The sequence below is a fragment of the Channa argus genome, chromosome 14 (assembly GCF_033026475.1).
Source record: "Channa argus isolate prfri chromosome 14, Channa argus male v1.0, whole genome shotgun sequence".
Classification (NCBI taxonomy): domain Eukaryota; kingdom Metazoa; phylum Chordata; class Actinopteri; order Anabantiformes; family Channidae; genus Channa; species Channa argus.
In genome coordinates, this window is record NC_090210.1 from 12,767,551 (window position 1) to 12,784,196 (window position 16,646).

The 16,646-nt window shown below is 37.9% G+C and overlaps 1 protein-coding gene across 7 annotated transcripts in view; it reads left to right on the top strand.

The window, feature by feature from the left end:
- The window catches only part of col15a1b (collagen, type XV, alpha 1b), a 41,911-nt gene that overhangs the window by 20,937 nt on the left and 4,328 nt on the right, over positions 1 to 16,646 (top strand). For 2 of the 7 annotated variants that reach the window (XM_067528934.1, XM_067528927.1), the window contains 31 exons: positions 1,219 to 1,327; positions 2,080 to 2,120; positions 2,256 to 2,429; positions 2,539 to 2,565; positions 2,659 to 2,721; positions 2,865 to 2,942; positions 3,086 to 3,148; positions 3,227 to 3,379; positions 4,034 to 4,174; positions 6,784 to 6,837; positions 7,136 to 7,171; positions 7,341 to 7,469; positions 8,402 to 8,455; positions 8,535 to 8,570; positions 8,699 to 8,740; positions 9,221 to 9,283; positions 9,432 to 9,467; positions 9,752 to 9,835; positions 9,940 to 10,005; positions 10,315 to 10,350; positions 10,697 to 10,759; positions 11,457 to 11,546; positions 12,393 to 12,428; positions 12,568 to 12,621; positions 12,831 to 12,887; positions 13,197 to 13,265; positions 13,497 to 13,556; positions 13,889 to 13,933; positions 15,761 to 15,842; positions 16,033 to 16,058; positions 16,399 to 16,497. In XM_067528934.1, coding sequence (XP_067385035.1) covers positions 1,219 to 1,327; positions 2,080 to 2,120; positions 2,256 to 2,429; positions 2,539 to 2,565; positions 2,659 to 2,721; positions 2,865 to 2,942; positions 3,086 to 3,148; positions 3,227 to 3,379; positions 4,034 to 4,174; positions 6,784 to 6,837; positions 7,136 to 7,171; positions 7,341 to 7,469; positions 8,402 to 8,455; positions 8,535 to 8,570; positions 8,699 to 8,740; positions 9,221 to 9,283; positions 9,432 to 9,467; positions 9,752 to 9,835; positions 9,940 to 10,005; positions 10,315 to 10,350; positions 10,697 to 10,759; positions 11,457 to 11,546; positions 12,393 to 12,428; positions 12,568 to 12,621; positions 12,831 to 12,887; positions 13,197 to 13,265; positions 13,497 to 13,556; positions 13,889 to 13,933; positions 15,761 to 15,842; positions 16,033 to 16,058; positions 16,399 to 16,497 — 2,166 coding nt within the window. The remainder of the gene's footprint in view (positions 1 to 1,218; positions 1,328 to 2,079; positions 2,121 to 2,255; positions 2,430 to 2,538; positions 2,566 to 2,658; positions 2,722 to 2,864; positions 2,943 to 3,085; positions 3,149 to 3,226; positions 3,380 to 4,033; positions 4,175 to 6,783; positions 6,838 to 7,135; positions 7,172 to 7,340; positions 7,470 to 8,401; positions 8,456 to 8,534; positions 8,571 to 8,698; positions 8,741 to 9,220; positions 9,284 to 9,431; positions 9,468 to 9,751; positions 9,836 to 9,939; positions 10,006 to 10,314; positions 10,351 to 10,696; positions 10,760 to 11,456; positions 11,547 to 12,392; positions 12,429 to 12,567; positions 12,622 to 12,830; positions 12,888 to 13,196; positions 13,266 to 13,496; positions 13,557 to 13,888; positions 13,934 to 15,760; positions 15,843 to 16,032; positions 16,059 to 16,398; positions 16,498 to 16,646) is intronic. The other 5 variants (XM_067528928.1, XM_067528929.1, XM_067528931.1 and 2 more) reach the window with 5 other exon arrangements.

Here is a 16,646-nt window from a genome sequence, read left to right on the forward strand (position 1 = left end):
GCTTTCAGTCAGCCTGCACTGATTCTGGTACCAACTCAAGTTTCCAACTTGCTCCTCTCTGTAAAACGTACTAAATGTCACGCTTTACTACTTTTTGAATGGATTTGACAGGTATTAATGTTTCCCATTTGCTAATTATTAATATTTACCACTGAATATTCCTGTTTTGTACTGGAATTCTGTAAATAGATATTTCTATTTTACATAGGCCATTATTTTTACTCCTAAATGGACCTTAATTGTAATTATGACAAATCAAACACGAAACAATAAATCATGCTGTTGTATTGTTATTAACCATATGTCGTTATCTGGATTTTTCTCAGTGGTACTAATATTTTCTTGATTATATTAATTGCATATCTCCAATGGTGACGGCAAAGTCCAGAGGCATTTTGTTTGCATTTTTCCCATTCTCACGAACATGCATTTTTAAAATGGGCACAACTTTCCAGATGGTCTGAAGGATAAACTAAATCAATTTTTATAGTCAAAGGCCAAATGTCAAGGTCACTTTGACCTCACATCCATTCTAATCTTGTAAAAATGAGATCACAGGAATTCCTGGATTTCATTAATAATTACACACACATGAATTAACTTTTTCTTACTATCATTACATATATCACATATATCTATACAATGTGAGTCTGCACGAGTAAACGGCAACTTGAATTGTTATAGTTGCAGAAATATACTTGAAATATAAAAGTCCCGTGTTGGTAATTACAGTCTTAGTTATTTTACTGTATATCCATCCTCTGTCACTACTTATCCTATTTGGGTCGCATAGACTGGAGCGTATTACAGCAGTCATCGGGCAAGAAGCAGTGGACACTGTGAACAGGTTGCCAATCTCAGGGCCACAGAGAGACATACACAGGCAGACAACTACAGGCAATTTTAGAAAACTCCCACAAGCACCAAAAGCCACACAGAAAGGCCACAGGCAGTGGAGGCATGAAGTTGCAATCTTCTAGCTGTGAAGCAGCAGTGCTAACCACTCCACCACCGTGCTGCCCTATTATTGTACTTGCTGGTCCAAATGTTTGTGAGTCCATGGGTTGGTTTCTCATTCATACATAAATCACTTGATTACAAGCCATCAGCAACTCAGAATGTCTGTATTCGTACTGTCCATGACAAAATAGGTTTACAGTTAATTAACTTTTAAGACTTTTGGTAAATATTGCTAACAATCTTTTTCACTTCTGGTAGGAAGAGAACAGTGTTCCAGTTAGAGCTCCACCCACTGAGGCTCCGGAGGTGGTGCTTGATTATTCTGGTCACATGACACCAACAGAGGCCAGTGAAATGCTAACGAAAGGTCAGATGCAACTTCAGTGTACGGCACAAATTATTGTAACAACCTTTTCCTTTTTTTGTGAAAAAATTTATTACATAAATTAGGATGAGGAAAATGAAATAACAAGAACTTAGCTTTCCTTCATTATCACTGTAGTAGCTTCCATCCAGTTTCAGTGAAGCCATTTTACCTTTGTAGACTGAAATTAAAAAACAGCTATACTGTATAATATTTAAACTGTACCCATCAGATAGAACCAGGTACTGTAGGATAAAATATAAACATTTTAAATTTAACTGGCCAGGCAGCAGTGGCTCAGTTGGTAGAGTGGCCGCCCACCAAACATGAGGTCGGAGGATTGCACCCAACTCTTTACGACCACATGTTGAGGTGTCCCTGGGCAAGACACTGAACCCCAAACTGCCCATCCCATCCTCAGCCAGACAGTGCCTGTCCCAAGCCCGGTAAAATTGGGGAGGGCTGCGTCACCAAGGGCTGTGCCAAATCAACATGCAGACCAATGATCTGATTTGGTGACCCTGAACTCACAGCGTAGGCCAAAAGACGAAAACAAACTAAAGAGTTTAAATAATTGGCACCAAAATCATCTCAGTGACAATATTCAGCAGTGTTTGCCAACAGCCAACTGACTGTATTTATTTTGTGAGTCTGCTCACCTAACATGCTTATTAAATGGAAAGCTTGAGTATGGTTCGATTTATATCACAAGAATGTTATTGGTTAAACCCGATAACATCATATGTTGTGTACAGTGCCCCACCAGACAGAGGAACCAGGAAAGAGATCAGGAGATGTAAGTTCACATTGTCACTATCAACACTGTCATCATGTTACAACATTCTCTAAATATTGTCCACAACTATGTTTTTTTATTGCAGTTTTGTTCTCTGCAGACACATGTTATGTGAGTGTTTATTTGAATTTCCAGGGTCACTTCAAACCTGAGTTGAAAGGGGAGCCCGGAGATCCCGGACCACCTGGTCCACCTGGTCCACCTGGAGGTATTGTTACACATGAACAAGCACATCCTGGGCCAAGGGGGCCACAAGGACCACCAGGGACACCTGGATCCCCTGGACAGCCAGGAAGAGACGGACAGCAGGTGTGTGTCACAGAGATAGAGAGTGAACTTAAGATCTGAAAAGATTATGGGTATAGTTTAAACAGACACACATACAACATCTCTGAAGTAGAAACTTCTGTCTTTACAGGGACCCAAGGGCGATAAAGGGGATCCAGTAAGTAATATTCCTCCTCTGCCTCTTCTTCTTCTGCTGCTGCTGCTTTTTGTTCTGCTTTGCGAAATAACTAAAGTGTATTTTCACCTTCAGGGTGAGAGAGGATCTCAAGGATTTCTGGGTTTGGATGGTGCAGCTGGAGCCAAAGGAGAGAAGGTACAGTTAAACATCTACGTATGTAGAGCTAATGTCAGAATCTTTACTGAAAATACAGTTGACTTATATGGTCTGACACCAAATGTACAGTAAGAGGAAGACTCCTCTCTCCTATCCTTTTCTTACTGCCTCCCCTTTTAAAGGGAGACCCGGGAGTTGGGTTACCAGGTCTTCCTGGCCCCCCTGGGCCACCTGGACCCCCAAGATCAAGGAGCGTACCTGTGAGTATTAGTGTATTTTTGTTGTACAAAAAAGATAAACACATTATAATAATTTCCAGTCAAATGTAGTTGGAGCCAATTAGGGTGAAGGACAAGAAGTACAGTACACTTCTCAGTGTATGTCTGTGTTCATGCCTGTTTAGTATGGAGCAGATGCCCTGGGTTCTGGGTTTGAAGACCTGGAAAGTGACACAGAACTCATTAGGGTAAGATAAAGACTAATGGGGTAGATGAGATGATGACAGATTCACATAGAATGATTTGAAAAACAATTTTTCCTTTAGGGTCCACCTGGTCCACCAGGGCCTCCAGGACCTCCTGGCCCACCTGGAACCAACTTGTCATCATCTGACACAGTTGTAGACCATTTTCCCAGTCATGCTGGACCACCTGGTACTCCTGGCAAAGACGGACTCCCAGGCAAACATGGAATACAAGTAAGTCACCCAGAGAAAAGCCATACAGTGTTTAATCTGAAGTGAAGTTTTGTTATAAATTTACACAGAACTAGAAAATTAAATATTAAAAAAAAAAATAAGTGTTTGCCACCTAAATCCCTTTGAGTTAAATGGGAAATTCAATAAAATAACTATTACGTGGCAAAAGGTTGTCGGACTTTAATGGGGCAGGACCTCCCTGAAAAGTAGTCTTTGTAATAATCCTAATTTTCCTAATTACTGCACAAAGGGGTGAAAACTTTCATTTCTCCTCATGTTTTACTTGTGTGTCAGTGTCGTTTCATCTTTACTATGTTTGTGTATTGTCTCGTTCAGCAAACATTGCTGTATATGCTCATGTCTATAATTGTTTATTTCTTTTTTTTTCATTTTCAATTACCTTTAGTTTGTGTTTTTTGATCAAGCTTGATCAAGATTTGTGTTTCATGGCTATTGACCAGTCTTTTATTTATTGTCTCTCTCCCCCCGTCCCAATGTGTGTCCTTACTGTATATTTTCTGAACCACCATTCCTTTTACTTTATGCTACTTTCCTTTTTATCTCACCAATGTACTTTGTGCCCATATCTTGTTCCACTTCTTCATGTTTCTCTCCCCTCCTACCATCTCTTTATTCCACTCCACTTTGTTTCAGATGTTTGAGGATTGGTTTAGTGGTTCTGGACCCGATGGGTCGTCTGACTTCGGTTCAGACCCTGGCTCTGGTTTCAGTTATGAATCCAGTTTTGCCTCTGGGTCTGAGTTTGACCTCAGGTCTGCTTGGGGTTCGGGCGAGGTATACAATTGTGTTTTGCTTAATAAATAAGCAAACAATAAAAGGCAGAAATACAGTCAAAAGCCGGTGTATTGAAGCAACATGACTCCATCTGTTGAACAACATTTATTTCTAATTATCATGTACATCTATGTATAGCATTAAAAAGAGTCCAGTGACATCAACAATTATAAGCAACTTTAGGAAAGAACCTCGGTGCTCAGACTTCTGACTGTATATAATATCCAATCATGTTGTCCTAACTGCTGGCTGGCAGCAGGCTAACCTCAAGTTATTTATACCCTGCTGGCTGAAGTGCATTGTGTGTATTTGAATCTGCATGTGTGTGTTTGTGTGTGTGTGTGTGTGTGCTTTTGTGTGCGTGTTAGGAATAACTGCTTTTTGCTCGCTGAACAATTCCCTTGAATCATTTCTGCTCACATACAGCGCAATCTGCTTATTATTGTATCAAATCATTTTGGTTCATTCACTTTCAGTTGAAATATTGTCATCACCAAGTGAAACATTTCTGCATGAAGTTTCACATTTCATGATAAAGTGACTGAAGTGAAAGGAATCGACAAAAAAATTGGAAGCTTGTTACAGTACCTTATTGTCAGCTGCATCATGTTTCTCTTATCCAACATGGCAATGGAAAAATCTGCCTTTTGCAATGTCTGTTTAACTCTTATACTACTCTACTCTCTTATGTTGCTGTATATTGGTTGTTTTCAGCCCAACCCTGTCTCCTAAACATTACATTCCTATACAACTAACCTGCAAACTAAAATATGTAATTTCACATAATGACAATATGTTGTCATGTAACGTAAATGGTGAGGTGCAAATATGTGGATAGTGAACATATCAATGAAATGTTACCAGACAACCTATTTTTTCAAAATATCTGATCTTGCAGCAAAATATTCATTTTCTGCCGTAATATACAATCCTGCAGTGCAATGTCCAGTTTGTTTGACTACAGCGTTATTAAAACATTTATGGTTGTGATTAGGCAGGTGGAGGAGCTGGTTAGGATGTAAGGAAGATCGAGGGCTGGTGTAACGGGGAAAAAGTTATACAAAACGTGTTTTATCACTTTTAAACAAATCCAGGATCTTGCTCTAACCCTGAAGTCAGAGGTTTTCTTTTCGAAACCTAACCAGACATAGTACTGGCCAGAATCACAAGCCAATGACCCGGAGCTTGACACTCCTGTGCATTCTGCATTATACACCCACCAACCTCCCAAACCACCTCTATGGCAGCTCCTTTTTCCTTAATGAAAATACTGTTTCATTCATTCAAAACAGAAGGTGCATCGAAGTATTATTATTTAAAAGCATTTAGTGAAGAGAGAGACAGGAAACATGAACAAAGAGAATGGGTATCCAGCACATACAGCAAGGGTCCCCAGCGAGGCTCAAACCTGGGATCTTTCGTGGCATATCCCGTTACCACTGTTAACCTTTTCTACTTTGTATAATGAGTTTTCATGCGTTGTCACACTCAGGCCAAATTGCCATCTTTCCATGTAAGATATTTTATAATCTAAAATTACAATGGCATTTGCTAAGGCCTTTCATGCTCTGTTTTCACAAGCTTCCCAGATCTGCCAGTCTTAAAAGATTTATTCTAAAATTTTCCCACTATAACTGGTACAAGGCCAAAAAATATATTGTATAATCACATTTGTTTTGTTTCATTCAACACTGTTATATGGTAACAGGTAGGTAATCTCTGCCTTGCTATTTTATCATAATTGGCACATATTATGAGGTCGGTCCATCGGTATGCTTTGGCTGAGCAACCTAAAAAGTTTCGTTTCTATACAACTTAACTGCAAAGGAACGTAATTTTTAGGTGACAGGGTTGCACCACCACCTGAAACATACACATATAGTCATTTAAATCCAGCCAATACCTTTGCTAATTCCCTTGCTATTGGTCAGGTAGACAAAAGTCGCCGGAGTGATTATTAATATCAGTATCATCATTGGGCTTTTAGGAGCCAGTAATACAGTGCAGTAAGAAGTTTGGTGTGCTACTAAGAAAAAGTCTGTTCCGTTTTTTTACACCATATTGTCACTTTTTACAAAACAAATTGCACAACAAAGTTTGCTAGTTAACTGTTTAACTGCTTGTTAAACAGAAAACATTAATTTTAGCTAATGTCATAAGAAAACAACAGAATCATTCTTGCCTCTAAGGTTGTTGCATTAACTGCTTCGTTATATTTTTTCCTAAATGACATAAAGTCATGATTTCAAAAACAAGGAGCTAAATGGAAGGTACTAGTTTGAATAAATTTATATTCAGCATTTTTGTCAGTTGTTTTTCAGTGGCTGGAATGAAAATTAATTTGAATACAAAAAGAAAGATGGTAGTCAACAAGTGCTCAAAGTTGTCAATGCTAAAGTATGAGCATGATGCATTAATGTTAACAATCTTGTGGTGTTGGCATGGATGATCTTAAGAGAGTCTTAAAAGAGTCACACTTTTACCTTTGATTTTGTGTTTGGCTGAATGGTTGCTTAACATCCAATTACACAGTTTTGTTTTGTTTTTTAATATTTGTTTCTTTTCTGAAACCTTTTTATCTTTGTGCCTGGCTATATTTCTATATCCAGGGTCCACCAGGAAAAGATGGAGCTCCAGGTGTTTCAGGAGCTGTGGGAGAGAAGGTAATGCTCATATCTGTATAAAAACTGAAGCCAACCCTGCTTGTCAATTTAGCAGACAGGTCTTGAATGGCCGAATGTCTGCAAAAGACTAAGCCAACTGACCATGGCTTTGGGATTATGTATGGTGAGAAAAAATGTTTTTCTGATAATAGTTTGTATTGTATGATGTCCATGTTTGATCATGTGTGAACGTTCTTGATTAATATACATTTTTTTATCTCAGTTTCCACCACTGCTAAAATAAGTGTTCACTGCAGAAGTAAACTTCTTTTCTTTTTGTCATTCTTTACATCTTTAGGGTGAGCAGGGGTCACCTGGGCCACCTGGAGCGAAGGTAATTCATGTTGCTCAATATGGAGTAAGGACAAACAAAATTCTGCACATCATGTACTATTGTACGTTTCTGTTATGTTCCCAATATAGAGGTTTCAATTTGGGACAAAGTATAGTTAAGTAGACAACTTTTACTAATAGTAATTTCCTGTATCTCTTTACCTCTAAAGGGCGAATGCGGTTCTCAGGGCAAAGAAGGGGTTCCAGGGCCACAAGGACCCAGCGGTCCACAAGGGGAAAGAGGCCCAGCAGGACCCCCTGGACCCCCTGGACCTCCGGGAAATAAATTCTTTGTAGAGGTGGCAAAAATTCATACCAATCACCTCAACATACACGCTGCATCACTGCTGCTAACTTTAATTGGGCTGAATAGGATGGATTTGGAATTTAATTATGAATTCTCTTATTTTTTATAACTTTAAATTGTTTAATAGCTTTTTTGATATCAATTTATTACAGAGCTACGCTCAACACATTCAAATGTAGACTTTCCACAATCGCTCATTTTAGAAGTACCCGAGACTGTGTCATTTTACTTTATTTCATGCTGGAACACCCAACATTTATTAATGTTTAAGTTAATAAATGTTTAAGGTTTTTTTCCCACCATTAATAATCTGTTTACGGTCTACTTATATAGCGCTTAAATAAAATACACGCTATAAAACACACTTTACTACATTAAAATCATTTTAAATCTTACCAATAAGCTAAGTGCTAAACTGAAGCAGATTGGTGATTTTGCCTTGCTGTGAAGAGAATTGATGACCAAAGCACAGCCGCTCTACAAAACATGACCTGTTAACTCCAACAAAATATAAAAACTCCAAAGGTTCACACACAACCTGTATAACATCTAGGATATTATCATTCATATCCTTATCATTATCATTATTCATTATCATCACTATGAAGTCAGCTATTTTACTACAAATAATGATCCAAGATACTTGGTTAATTTGAAGGTTTGAGGTTTACACAGATTAAAGACAAATTAAGACAATACAGACCTTTAAATTCAAACAACTACCGAACTACCGCAGTAAAATAAGGAATCAAAATCATGAAAAGTTTATGTAATATATATATGCAATATGTAATATATATATGCAATATGTAATCAAATCATGTAGTTGTGTTGTAGCCATTTGACTCATATATTTAAGTTGAATTAAGTTAAAGTTACAGTACCTGGGTCCCTTTGTGATGAGTAACACGCTGTTGTTCTCAGGATATGGAGGGATCTGGAAAGAGTGACATGCTCGTCGGAGCCAACGGCCCACAGGTCAGTGTGAGGGTGTGTTTTATGCAGAAAGTAGATTTTGTTAAACATACGCTAAGTGTTTTCTCTTTGGTTTTTCAAGGGTCCCCCAGGCTTACCTGGCCCACCAGGACCTAAGGTAACATATTTATGGATAGATTATGCTTGCAAGCATATTGTGTAAATATTAATCCTATTTTTAACAACTATAAGTACTGTATCCATGGTTGCTCTATGGTCTTAAGAAACTTTCTTGTGTTTGTGCAGGGTGAGGATGGGACCCCAGGTGCTCCAGGTCTCTCTGCCAAGGTTGGTTGATATGGTAAATGGTCTGCACTTATATAGCGCTTTTCTACCTATTGGCACTCAAAGCGCTTTACACTGCTTCTTATTTACCCATTCACACTCACAATCACACACACATTCATACACCGATGGGGGAGCTGCTATGCAGCTGGCCAACACTCACCAGGAGCAACTAAGTTGGGGTTCAGTGTCTTGCTCAAGGACACTTCAACATGTGATCGGTAGAGCCGGGGATTGAACCAACAACTGTGAGATTGGTGGCCAACCGCTTTACCTTCCTGCGCCACAGTCGCCCCCTCTTGATATGTCCTGGATGTTAAAATTGAGCCCAGGATTTTTAGGATTTCAGTGAAGGATATACTGTACATCAAAGCAAATGCTCTCACTTTACAAAAATAAATAAATACATAAGATACATAAGAAATCTCTTCCTTTCATGTACCACATTTTTGTGCCCTCAGTTTGTCCTGTGCATGATTTCAGGGTGAACCAGGGGAACCGGGACCACAGGGTCATCCGGGTCTTGCTGGACTACCCGGTCCTAGGGTATGTTCATTAACACCAGACATCTATTCATGGTCCTTGAAATTGTTGAGATAGTGAAAATAGGATGTTGTTTACAACTGATGATGTGAAAAGATGTCAAAACACATTACAGTTTGTGAATTTGTTTTATTGTATACTCTGCAATCAGGGGACCAAAGGTGAAAAAGGCAGTCCAGGACCCAAGGTGAGACTGACAAACAATGCATTAGACAGAAGTAACGATCTGACTGGGTATGATGGGGTCTTTTAAAGTTGTTGTTAGTCTGTTTCATGTTTAATGTTTTATTTGAGTGAGCTCCCCTGATAATTCTGTGTATCATAATAGTATCATATGTCATTGGTAGCATCATACAGTTCCATCATGTCCTTGCTTCTTTTCTTGTCTTTGCTTTGTAGTGTAAATGGTCTGAAAACACATTATTTACAAATTAATAAATGTCTTTCTGATCCCTAATATTTGTGCTGTAGGGTGATCGTGGTGTTGATGGACTCAGTATCCCAGGGCCAGCTGGTCCACCTGGGCCTCCTGGACCTACAATAAAGCTGCAGGATGTATGCTTTCATAGATACAGTATACAAACATACTAAAGAGCACAAATATTACAAATCTAAGATGCCATCACTTCTCAAATTTACTGTAAATGTTCTCCCCACAGCTGCTACTTAATGTTACAAATGGCATTTTTAACTTCACTGAGATCCAAGGACCCCCAGGACCCATGGTGTGTAGAAACTTAAGTGTGATAATAATCCGTTATTCCAGTTAAATTGACATAGAATGGAACAATATACAGTATAGTGTAACGTGTGAACCTGTGCCATTGAATCCTGTTCTTCATTCACGTGTCATGTATTATGACATGTTTAAATTCCTTCAGCTGACGTTTTATGTGATACTTGTGAGCATGTCACTTTTGGCTGTACCAGAAATAATGATTAGGCTTGTAGTGCTGCTTTTACATGTATGTGTGTTTATACCTGCATGCACGCATGTATAAGAATGTATTGGTGTGTTTGTGTGTGTGTTGCAGGGCCCTGAAGGTTTGCCTGGCTTGTCTGGATTTCCCGTAAGAGCATTGTGCAACATCACCAAAGACTGACCATGAATATCACTACTTATCTAAATTTAGACATTTAGACATTTAAATGTGTATTTGAGTAATCTATAACATAAAATGCAACATTATTTTAAAGCAATGTAACACGTTTTCTTCAATTTTGATTTTGCTGTCATTGGCAAAACAGTGCAGGTAAAGTACATCAATGTTTCTGTCACCAGCAGAGATTTTCATTGCATGTTATTTTACTTGTATGTTATATTTCTCAGTGCCCATGAAAACCAACTTTTGAATTTACAGCTCTTCATGGATTTGCTTTTAAACTCTGTGTCAATGTTCTTTCATCCCTTTTCAGGGACCCAGAGGACCAAAGGGGGACCAAGGCCCTCAGGGTGCACAGGGACCAGCAGGGCTCAAGGTTAGAAGTTAATCACAGAGTGGTGATAGAGTTACGGAGCATTAGAATAAATATTGCCAGATAATATCACTTTTTCTAAAAACTCCTCTTTCAGCTCAGAATTCAATGGTTTTCTTCACTCATTAGTCATTAAAATGTTCTCCTCTCTGATGGAGACTTCTCAGAAGCACCTACTTTTCCCAGTAGTATGGTGGAGAGTCAAATTGCTGTTTAGTAATCTCCAAGTGGACAGGGATTAATTGATTGAACCCAATGAGTTTATTAACTCCTTAGCTCAGTTAGCTTTCTGTTGTCCATAGCTTAAAGGCTCAGGACGCTCTCTATACTTTGTTACATATTCATATGTACATAATACAGAGTGGAGAGATAGTATCTTTACTTAGAGAACCATTGTCACAGTGTTTACCTACACTGTGAATATGTCATGATTTATTCAATTTAAACAATCCATCTTATTACGTAACATAGAATATACGTATTTTTTAATAAATGTAACTTGTAGGAGGGTATGAACATGTTTTAGAACACATTCAAATGTAGATTATTCTATATCTTACTTTTGTTGCCACTGTATGTAGACAAACTGCAAAAGGTCATAAAGTACATTTACACTACATATACACTACAAACTGGATGCTACTGATCAAAGTAAAATGAAGTGTCAAAATATTCACATATTTATTCTTTGTATTAACAGGGAGAAAAAGGAGAACCAGGGGTGACCATTGCTGCTGACGGATCTCTCTTATCTGCTCCAAAAGGCCCCCAGGGGCCCAAAGGCTTTAAGGTACCAGACAATACGTGATCCCTAGGACATTCACAAGAGTCCTACCAACTAACTGGTGTTTAAAGGAGTAGTTCAGGGTCTTTCAAACATGAGTGCTATTTGTGCCTATAGAACAGGGTTTTCCACTTTTTACACTGTCTGCAAAATGTCTCCACACAACTATTGTACACTGTAAAAGACGAGGCCCAAGAGTAGCCTCTAAAGACTCATATAAATCCTTAGTCATTGCAGTGAGCTACATCACTTATGATTCTAACAAAGTTACAGCATTTATTTGGCAAAATGTTTATGGGATATGATCTACTTTTATGAATGGCCCCAATCCCAGATAGACAGATAGACACAGATATTCCTCATAGATTTCGCTGCGCTAACTTCAACAACTGCTTTATTTAAACCATCAACGTGGCTGTTAGAGCTCATCCTAACTAGACTCTGATCCAACTGTCTTTATTAAAAGGCTTATAAGATTACAGTAATCAACCTCCCACTACCTGCACAGAAATAACTAATTTGAAGATTTCCAGTCAGGATTTAGAGCACATTTTAGTACAGAAACAGCATCTTCTTTTATCTTTTTCAAATAATGGACCTATCTCTATATCTATTATATATTATAACTTAGCATGCATTTGACATTACTGAGCATTATACTTGAAGACTTGAAAAGAGATCAGATCTGTGATATTGTGAAAATGGGAAAAATCTTTCTGTTTTTCTGTTTGTTGGAACCTATAGTCAAAATAAAACTACATTTTTTTTGTTACAAATAAATGTGAATCTTCAGAGAGCACTTACTGGTTGGATTCCCAGCTCAGGTTTGTATGCTGATTTGTTTTTTCGTAGGGTGACCGTGGTTTCCCAGGATCTCCTGGACGTATGGTGAGTCCATGTTCAACAAAACATTAATATAACCTTTATACTGCTAAACTATTTTAAAAGTTCTATAAGAAAGTAATTATAGATTTTTTACTTTAACCATTATTTCTGTGCAATACATTGATTGCTATGCATATTTTAGGGCCCACCGGGACCTCCTGGACAAAAGGGAGAGTATGGCTTCCCCGGCCGACCAGTAAGTGTCAGGACACTAAAACACTTGTATTCTGTAGTCTGAGAAGGTGCTAAAGGTGCTAAAAAAGCACAAACCCATTAAGGGGAGTTGAGACTGTGTTGTCACCGCACTTGAAAGTATGTTTGTCATGCCAACATAAATATATTGATTTATTTTCATCTATTTCCTTTATCAAACACTGATGTGCTTCATTCTTCCTCTTTCTGCAGGGACGGTCTGGTATGACTGGAAAGAAAGGTGACAGAGGAGAATCAGTTGGTCTACCGGTAAGACTTAGCACAAGAGGCAATCACTACATATCATATCAGCACTATTATCCACTGTTTTTTGAAATTATTATAATCAATATTTTTTTACAGCAAATCACTACATACGTAAACTGTATGTAGTGCTTTGTAAGACGGCCTCCTAGTGATGGGCACAGAGTGACACAGAAATGTAACACTGCACTCCTCAGTAATCAGCTGTGCAATTCATTTTACTAAAACACTAAAAATGTTGGACTCTTTAAGCTCATGGTTGGAATTTTTAACCGAAAACATATCGACCCTGATGTTCTCATCTTTCCCCTTTAGCTGTGTCAGTGTGGAGTGGGTTTTCAAACAAACTCCACACTGCCTGTTCAGCACCACGCATCCGACAAAGTTAGTAACTGCCTGGTGAATATAGTGAAGCATATCTTTGTTAAAATTCCCAAAGAGTTTGAGAAATTAAAAACAGAGCTGAAACAATCAGCATTTGTCTTACATCACAAATCAAATTTAATTTATATGTTTCTCCTTGCTTGCTAAATTGCAAATTGGAAACTGTTTGCTGTTAGCAAAGATAACTTTATATTTTTATAACATGTAAATGTCTTGTGTTCGCCATCTTAGGGACCACCAGGTCCTCCAGGCCCACCTGGACCTCCTGGAAGAATTCTTGGTCTGAATGGAGTAAGTAAGAATATGTGGCTCTGTGTACAGAAGTAAAACTACTTGAAACTACTTAGTCCGAACCTTTGGAAAATTCCTATTTTGGGACCCCTACAGGCACAAATTCAGCCACTGAAATAAAAATGCTGTAATCATATAATTTTCATAAGAATAATGAACATACTGCCTTTGAAAAAAGATCACGATGAGCGACAACTGTCTTTCAAAGCCAGGATGTGTTTGTGTGTGTAAACGGTTTTTAAATATTGTCTTGATGTCTGTTAAGTTCATCAGCAGTGTTTTGAAGTTTAAGTATTTAGTCTGATTATGATGATCTTCTTTGAATGTTAAAGACAGTGTTTCCTGTGCGCCCCAGACCGCACTGCAAAAAGGGACGAGTAAGTCAGAGCCAGACCACCTGATTGGTCTGTTTCAGTTTGAAATTGGGCCATCGGGCGGTTTTGCTGGTGTGTGGGTGTGGCAGCATGGCGTCTCTCTAGTCTGTGCTACTAAGAGCACCCTACTCCTTGCCCATCTTTTATCTCCCTTCTATTTCTGTTTCCTTCATGTCAGTGGAGTTGACCTCATTCCATCAGGCATTAACATTTGTTTTGTTTTATACAGGCTGTATTTCATTATCTTAACTGATCTATAATACACGCAAAATATGTTGTAATTAGTTGTTGTATACATTATACTGTACACTGAAGACACATTATTTGGCTGCATTTACACCATGACTTTGACATGACCTGTGTGTTTGTTGAATGCAGTCTGGTTACTCAGGACAAATGTCAATGCCATGTGTAATCTGTAATCTGGGTCTAAATCCTGCTTGCCTCGTCTGTCCTTACTTTACTTATCACCTCAGAGAAGAGGAAGCTGGATTAACTACTGACAGTAAGGAGAAAAAAAATTAAAACAGTTTATGCTTGTCCTATTATTTATTATACTCAACATCAGAGTTGGTCCCAAATCACTTTCAGTTCAATCAATTTCAAAAGACATTTGTAGTCTTTGTTTCTAAATTGTTGGCCACTTTCATCTCAAAAGCTCAATTTTTGACTGATTGTATTCAAAGTGAGATCAACCAAACTCTGGTTTTCATTTTTTAAGGTAGATTAATTATGTTCGTGGTGTTTGTGGGTTTTTCTTTAAAATTCTCTGTCTGTGGCCCTGGTGATGCTAGTTGTTTGTGTTTTTTGGAGGGGTTGTTCAATTCCAATCAGCTGAACCAGGATTACACAGATCTAGTACAAAATTTATTATCATTGTCAAATTGAAGAGCTAACTTTCTGGACAAGTACTTTAATAGTTTCTAAACCTGAAGGTTGGTTGGCCACGATGCGGAAGAACTCTGATTGGAATTTGGCTTCTATTTCCAAAATGTTCCTCTATAATATTTTGTGATGAAACACTCGCCATGAATGCATTTAATCTCCAAACTTTCATTTTTATGTGTATTGGATCAGGGGCCTTTGGCCATCATCTTTCAGTGACTTAATTTTTTGTTTGAAAGCCATAGAACTGAGGTAAAAGACACAAATCGACCACAAATAGATGAAATATGATCAAAAACGATCAAATATGAGACAAAAACGTCTACAAAAAGACATAATAAAACTATGAAATGACAGAAAACAACCACAAAATCTACTCTTAAGAGATAACTACCCTAAGGTAATTAAAATACTTTTTATTATATATGCATTAGGATTTACAAAATTAAAAAATATGTGTCTTTTCATTGTGTCTAATTTCCATTGTTATGTTTTGGGAACCAACTAATTTTGTTTTGACCAATCTATAAGATGCTATGGTATCTGTGCAAATGGAACAAAGTTTTTGCCATGAGCTTCAAAACCAGCGTAACTCATTTGTCATGTTAATTTATGGTTTAGCAGGGCCTTCAGGACGTCATTGATTGTTACTTTTCATAAAGTAAAGTAAACCATATAATGTAGAACTTTTTAAATTCGCAATAATTTAGGAACTCATATATTCAACATTTTTAACCTTACTGTATTTTAACTTTTAACAGGTGTTTTGCAGTACTGACACATTTTAATCTGTGTCTCTTTATTATAACCTAAATTTGACCATTTTAACTCGTTTTATGTGATTGTTTGACTTCAATGTACAGCCAGCTGTGCATGTGAGTGTTCCTGCTGTCACAATATGCTTTTATATGTGTTACGTTAATGGGTGTGGTCATGTCTGCATAGGAGACTGTGACAAGGACAGATTTGGTTGGAGCTAAAGGAGACAAAGGAGATGAGGGATTAACTGGAGAGCCAGGCACACCTGGTAAGAGTTCTATTACAAAAATGTTGTATTAGATGCCATTGGCTGTCCAACTTGAATAACACTTGGGTCCTGCTTTAAACTCATATGCTATAATGCATATGAGTTTAATGCATATGTTGCAATTCTCAATATTGGTAAATTGCTGTAGAAGTTTGTATCATTTATTTCGTGGCATTTTTCTTCTCAACAGCACCTGGATTTCCAGAGGTTATCGTGGTGAGTACTGATTTATTATACACTATACATCACAAATGGCAATTAGAAGGCCATCAGTCTAGTTTATCTTGGAATCACAGGCCAGCAACATCTAAAACTAAAAAACTCTTCAAATAAATACATTTCTCACTAGAGACAAATATTAAAGAACAATACAGGGTTAAAAGAGGAATCAATATTTTCTCCAATATTTCTGTATCCAGAAATAGTACTTCAATTAAACTGCTAACGTTGTGCTGTGTCTGCTTGGTGGCTTGGGGCTGAATTAACAGCTTGTTTGTGCTGCTTCCAGTGGCTAAAATCATTATGATGCTTTAATTCGTACTGTTGGATCTGTTAGGGTGCTAGAGGTGATCAGGGATACAAGGGTCAGAAGGGAGAAAAGGGTGACGCTGGTGTGGCTGGTCCTCCGGGACTACCAGGGAGGTCAGGACTTGTGGTGAGTTCCCATTATTATTATTATAATAGTAGTAAATATTAGTAATTCAAGTCCAGGAATGACTCATTTACTGCTGTTAAATATATCTGAAGGAGTTTATAATCCATCTAGACTAAAAATGCTCAGCTCCATTCAAAACTATCTTCAAA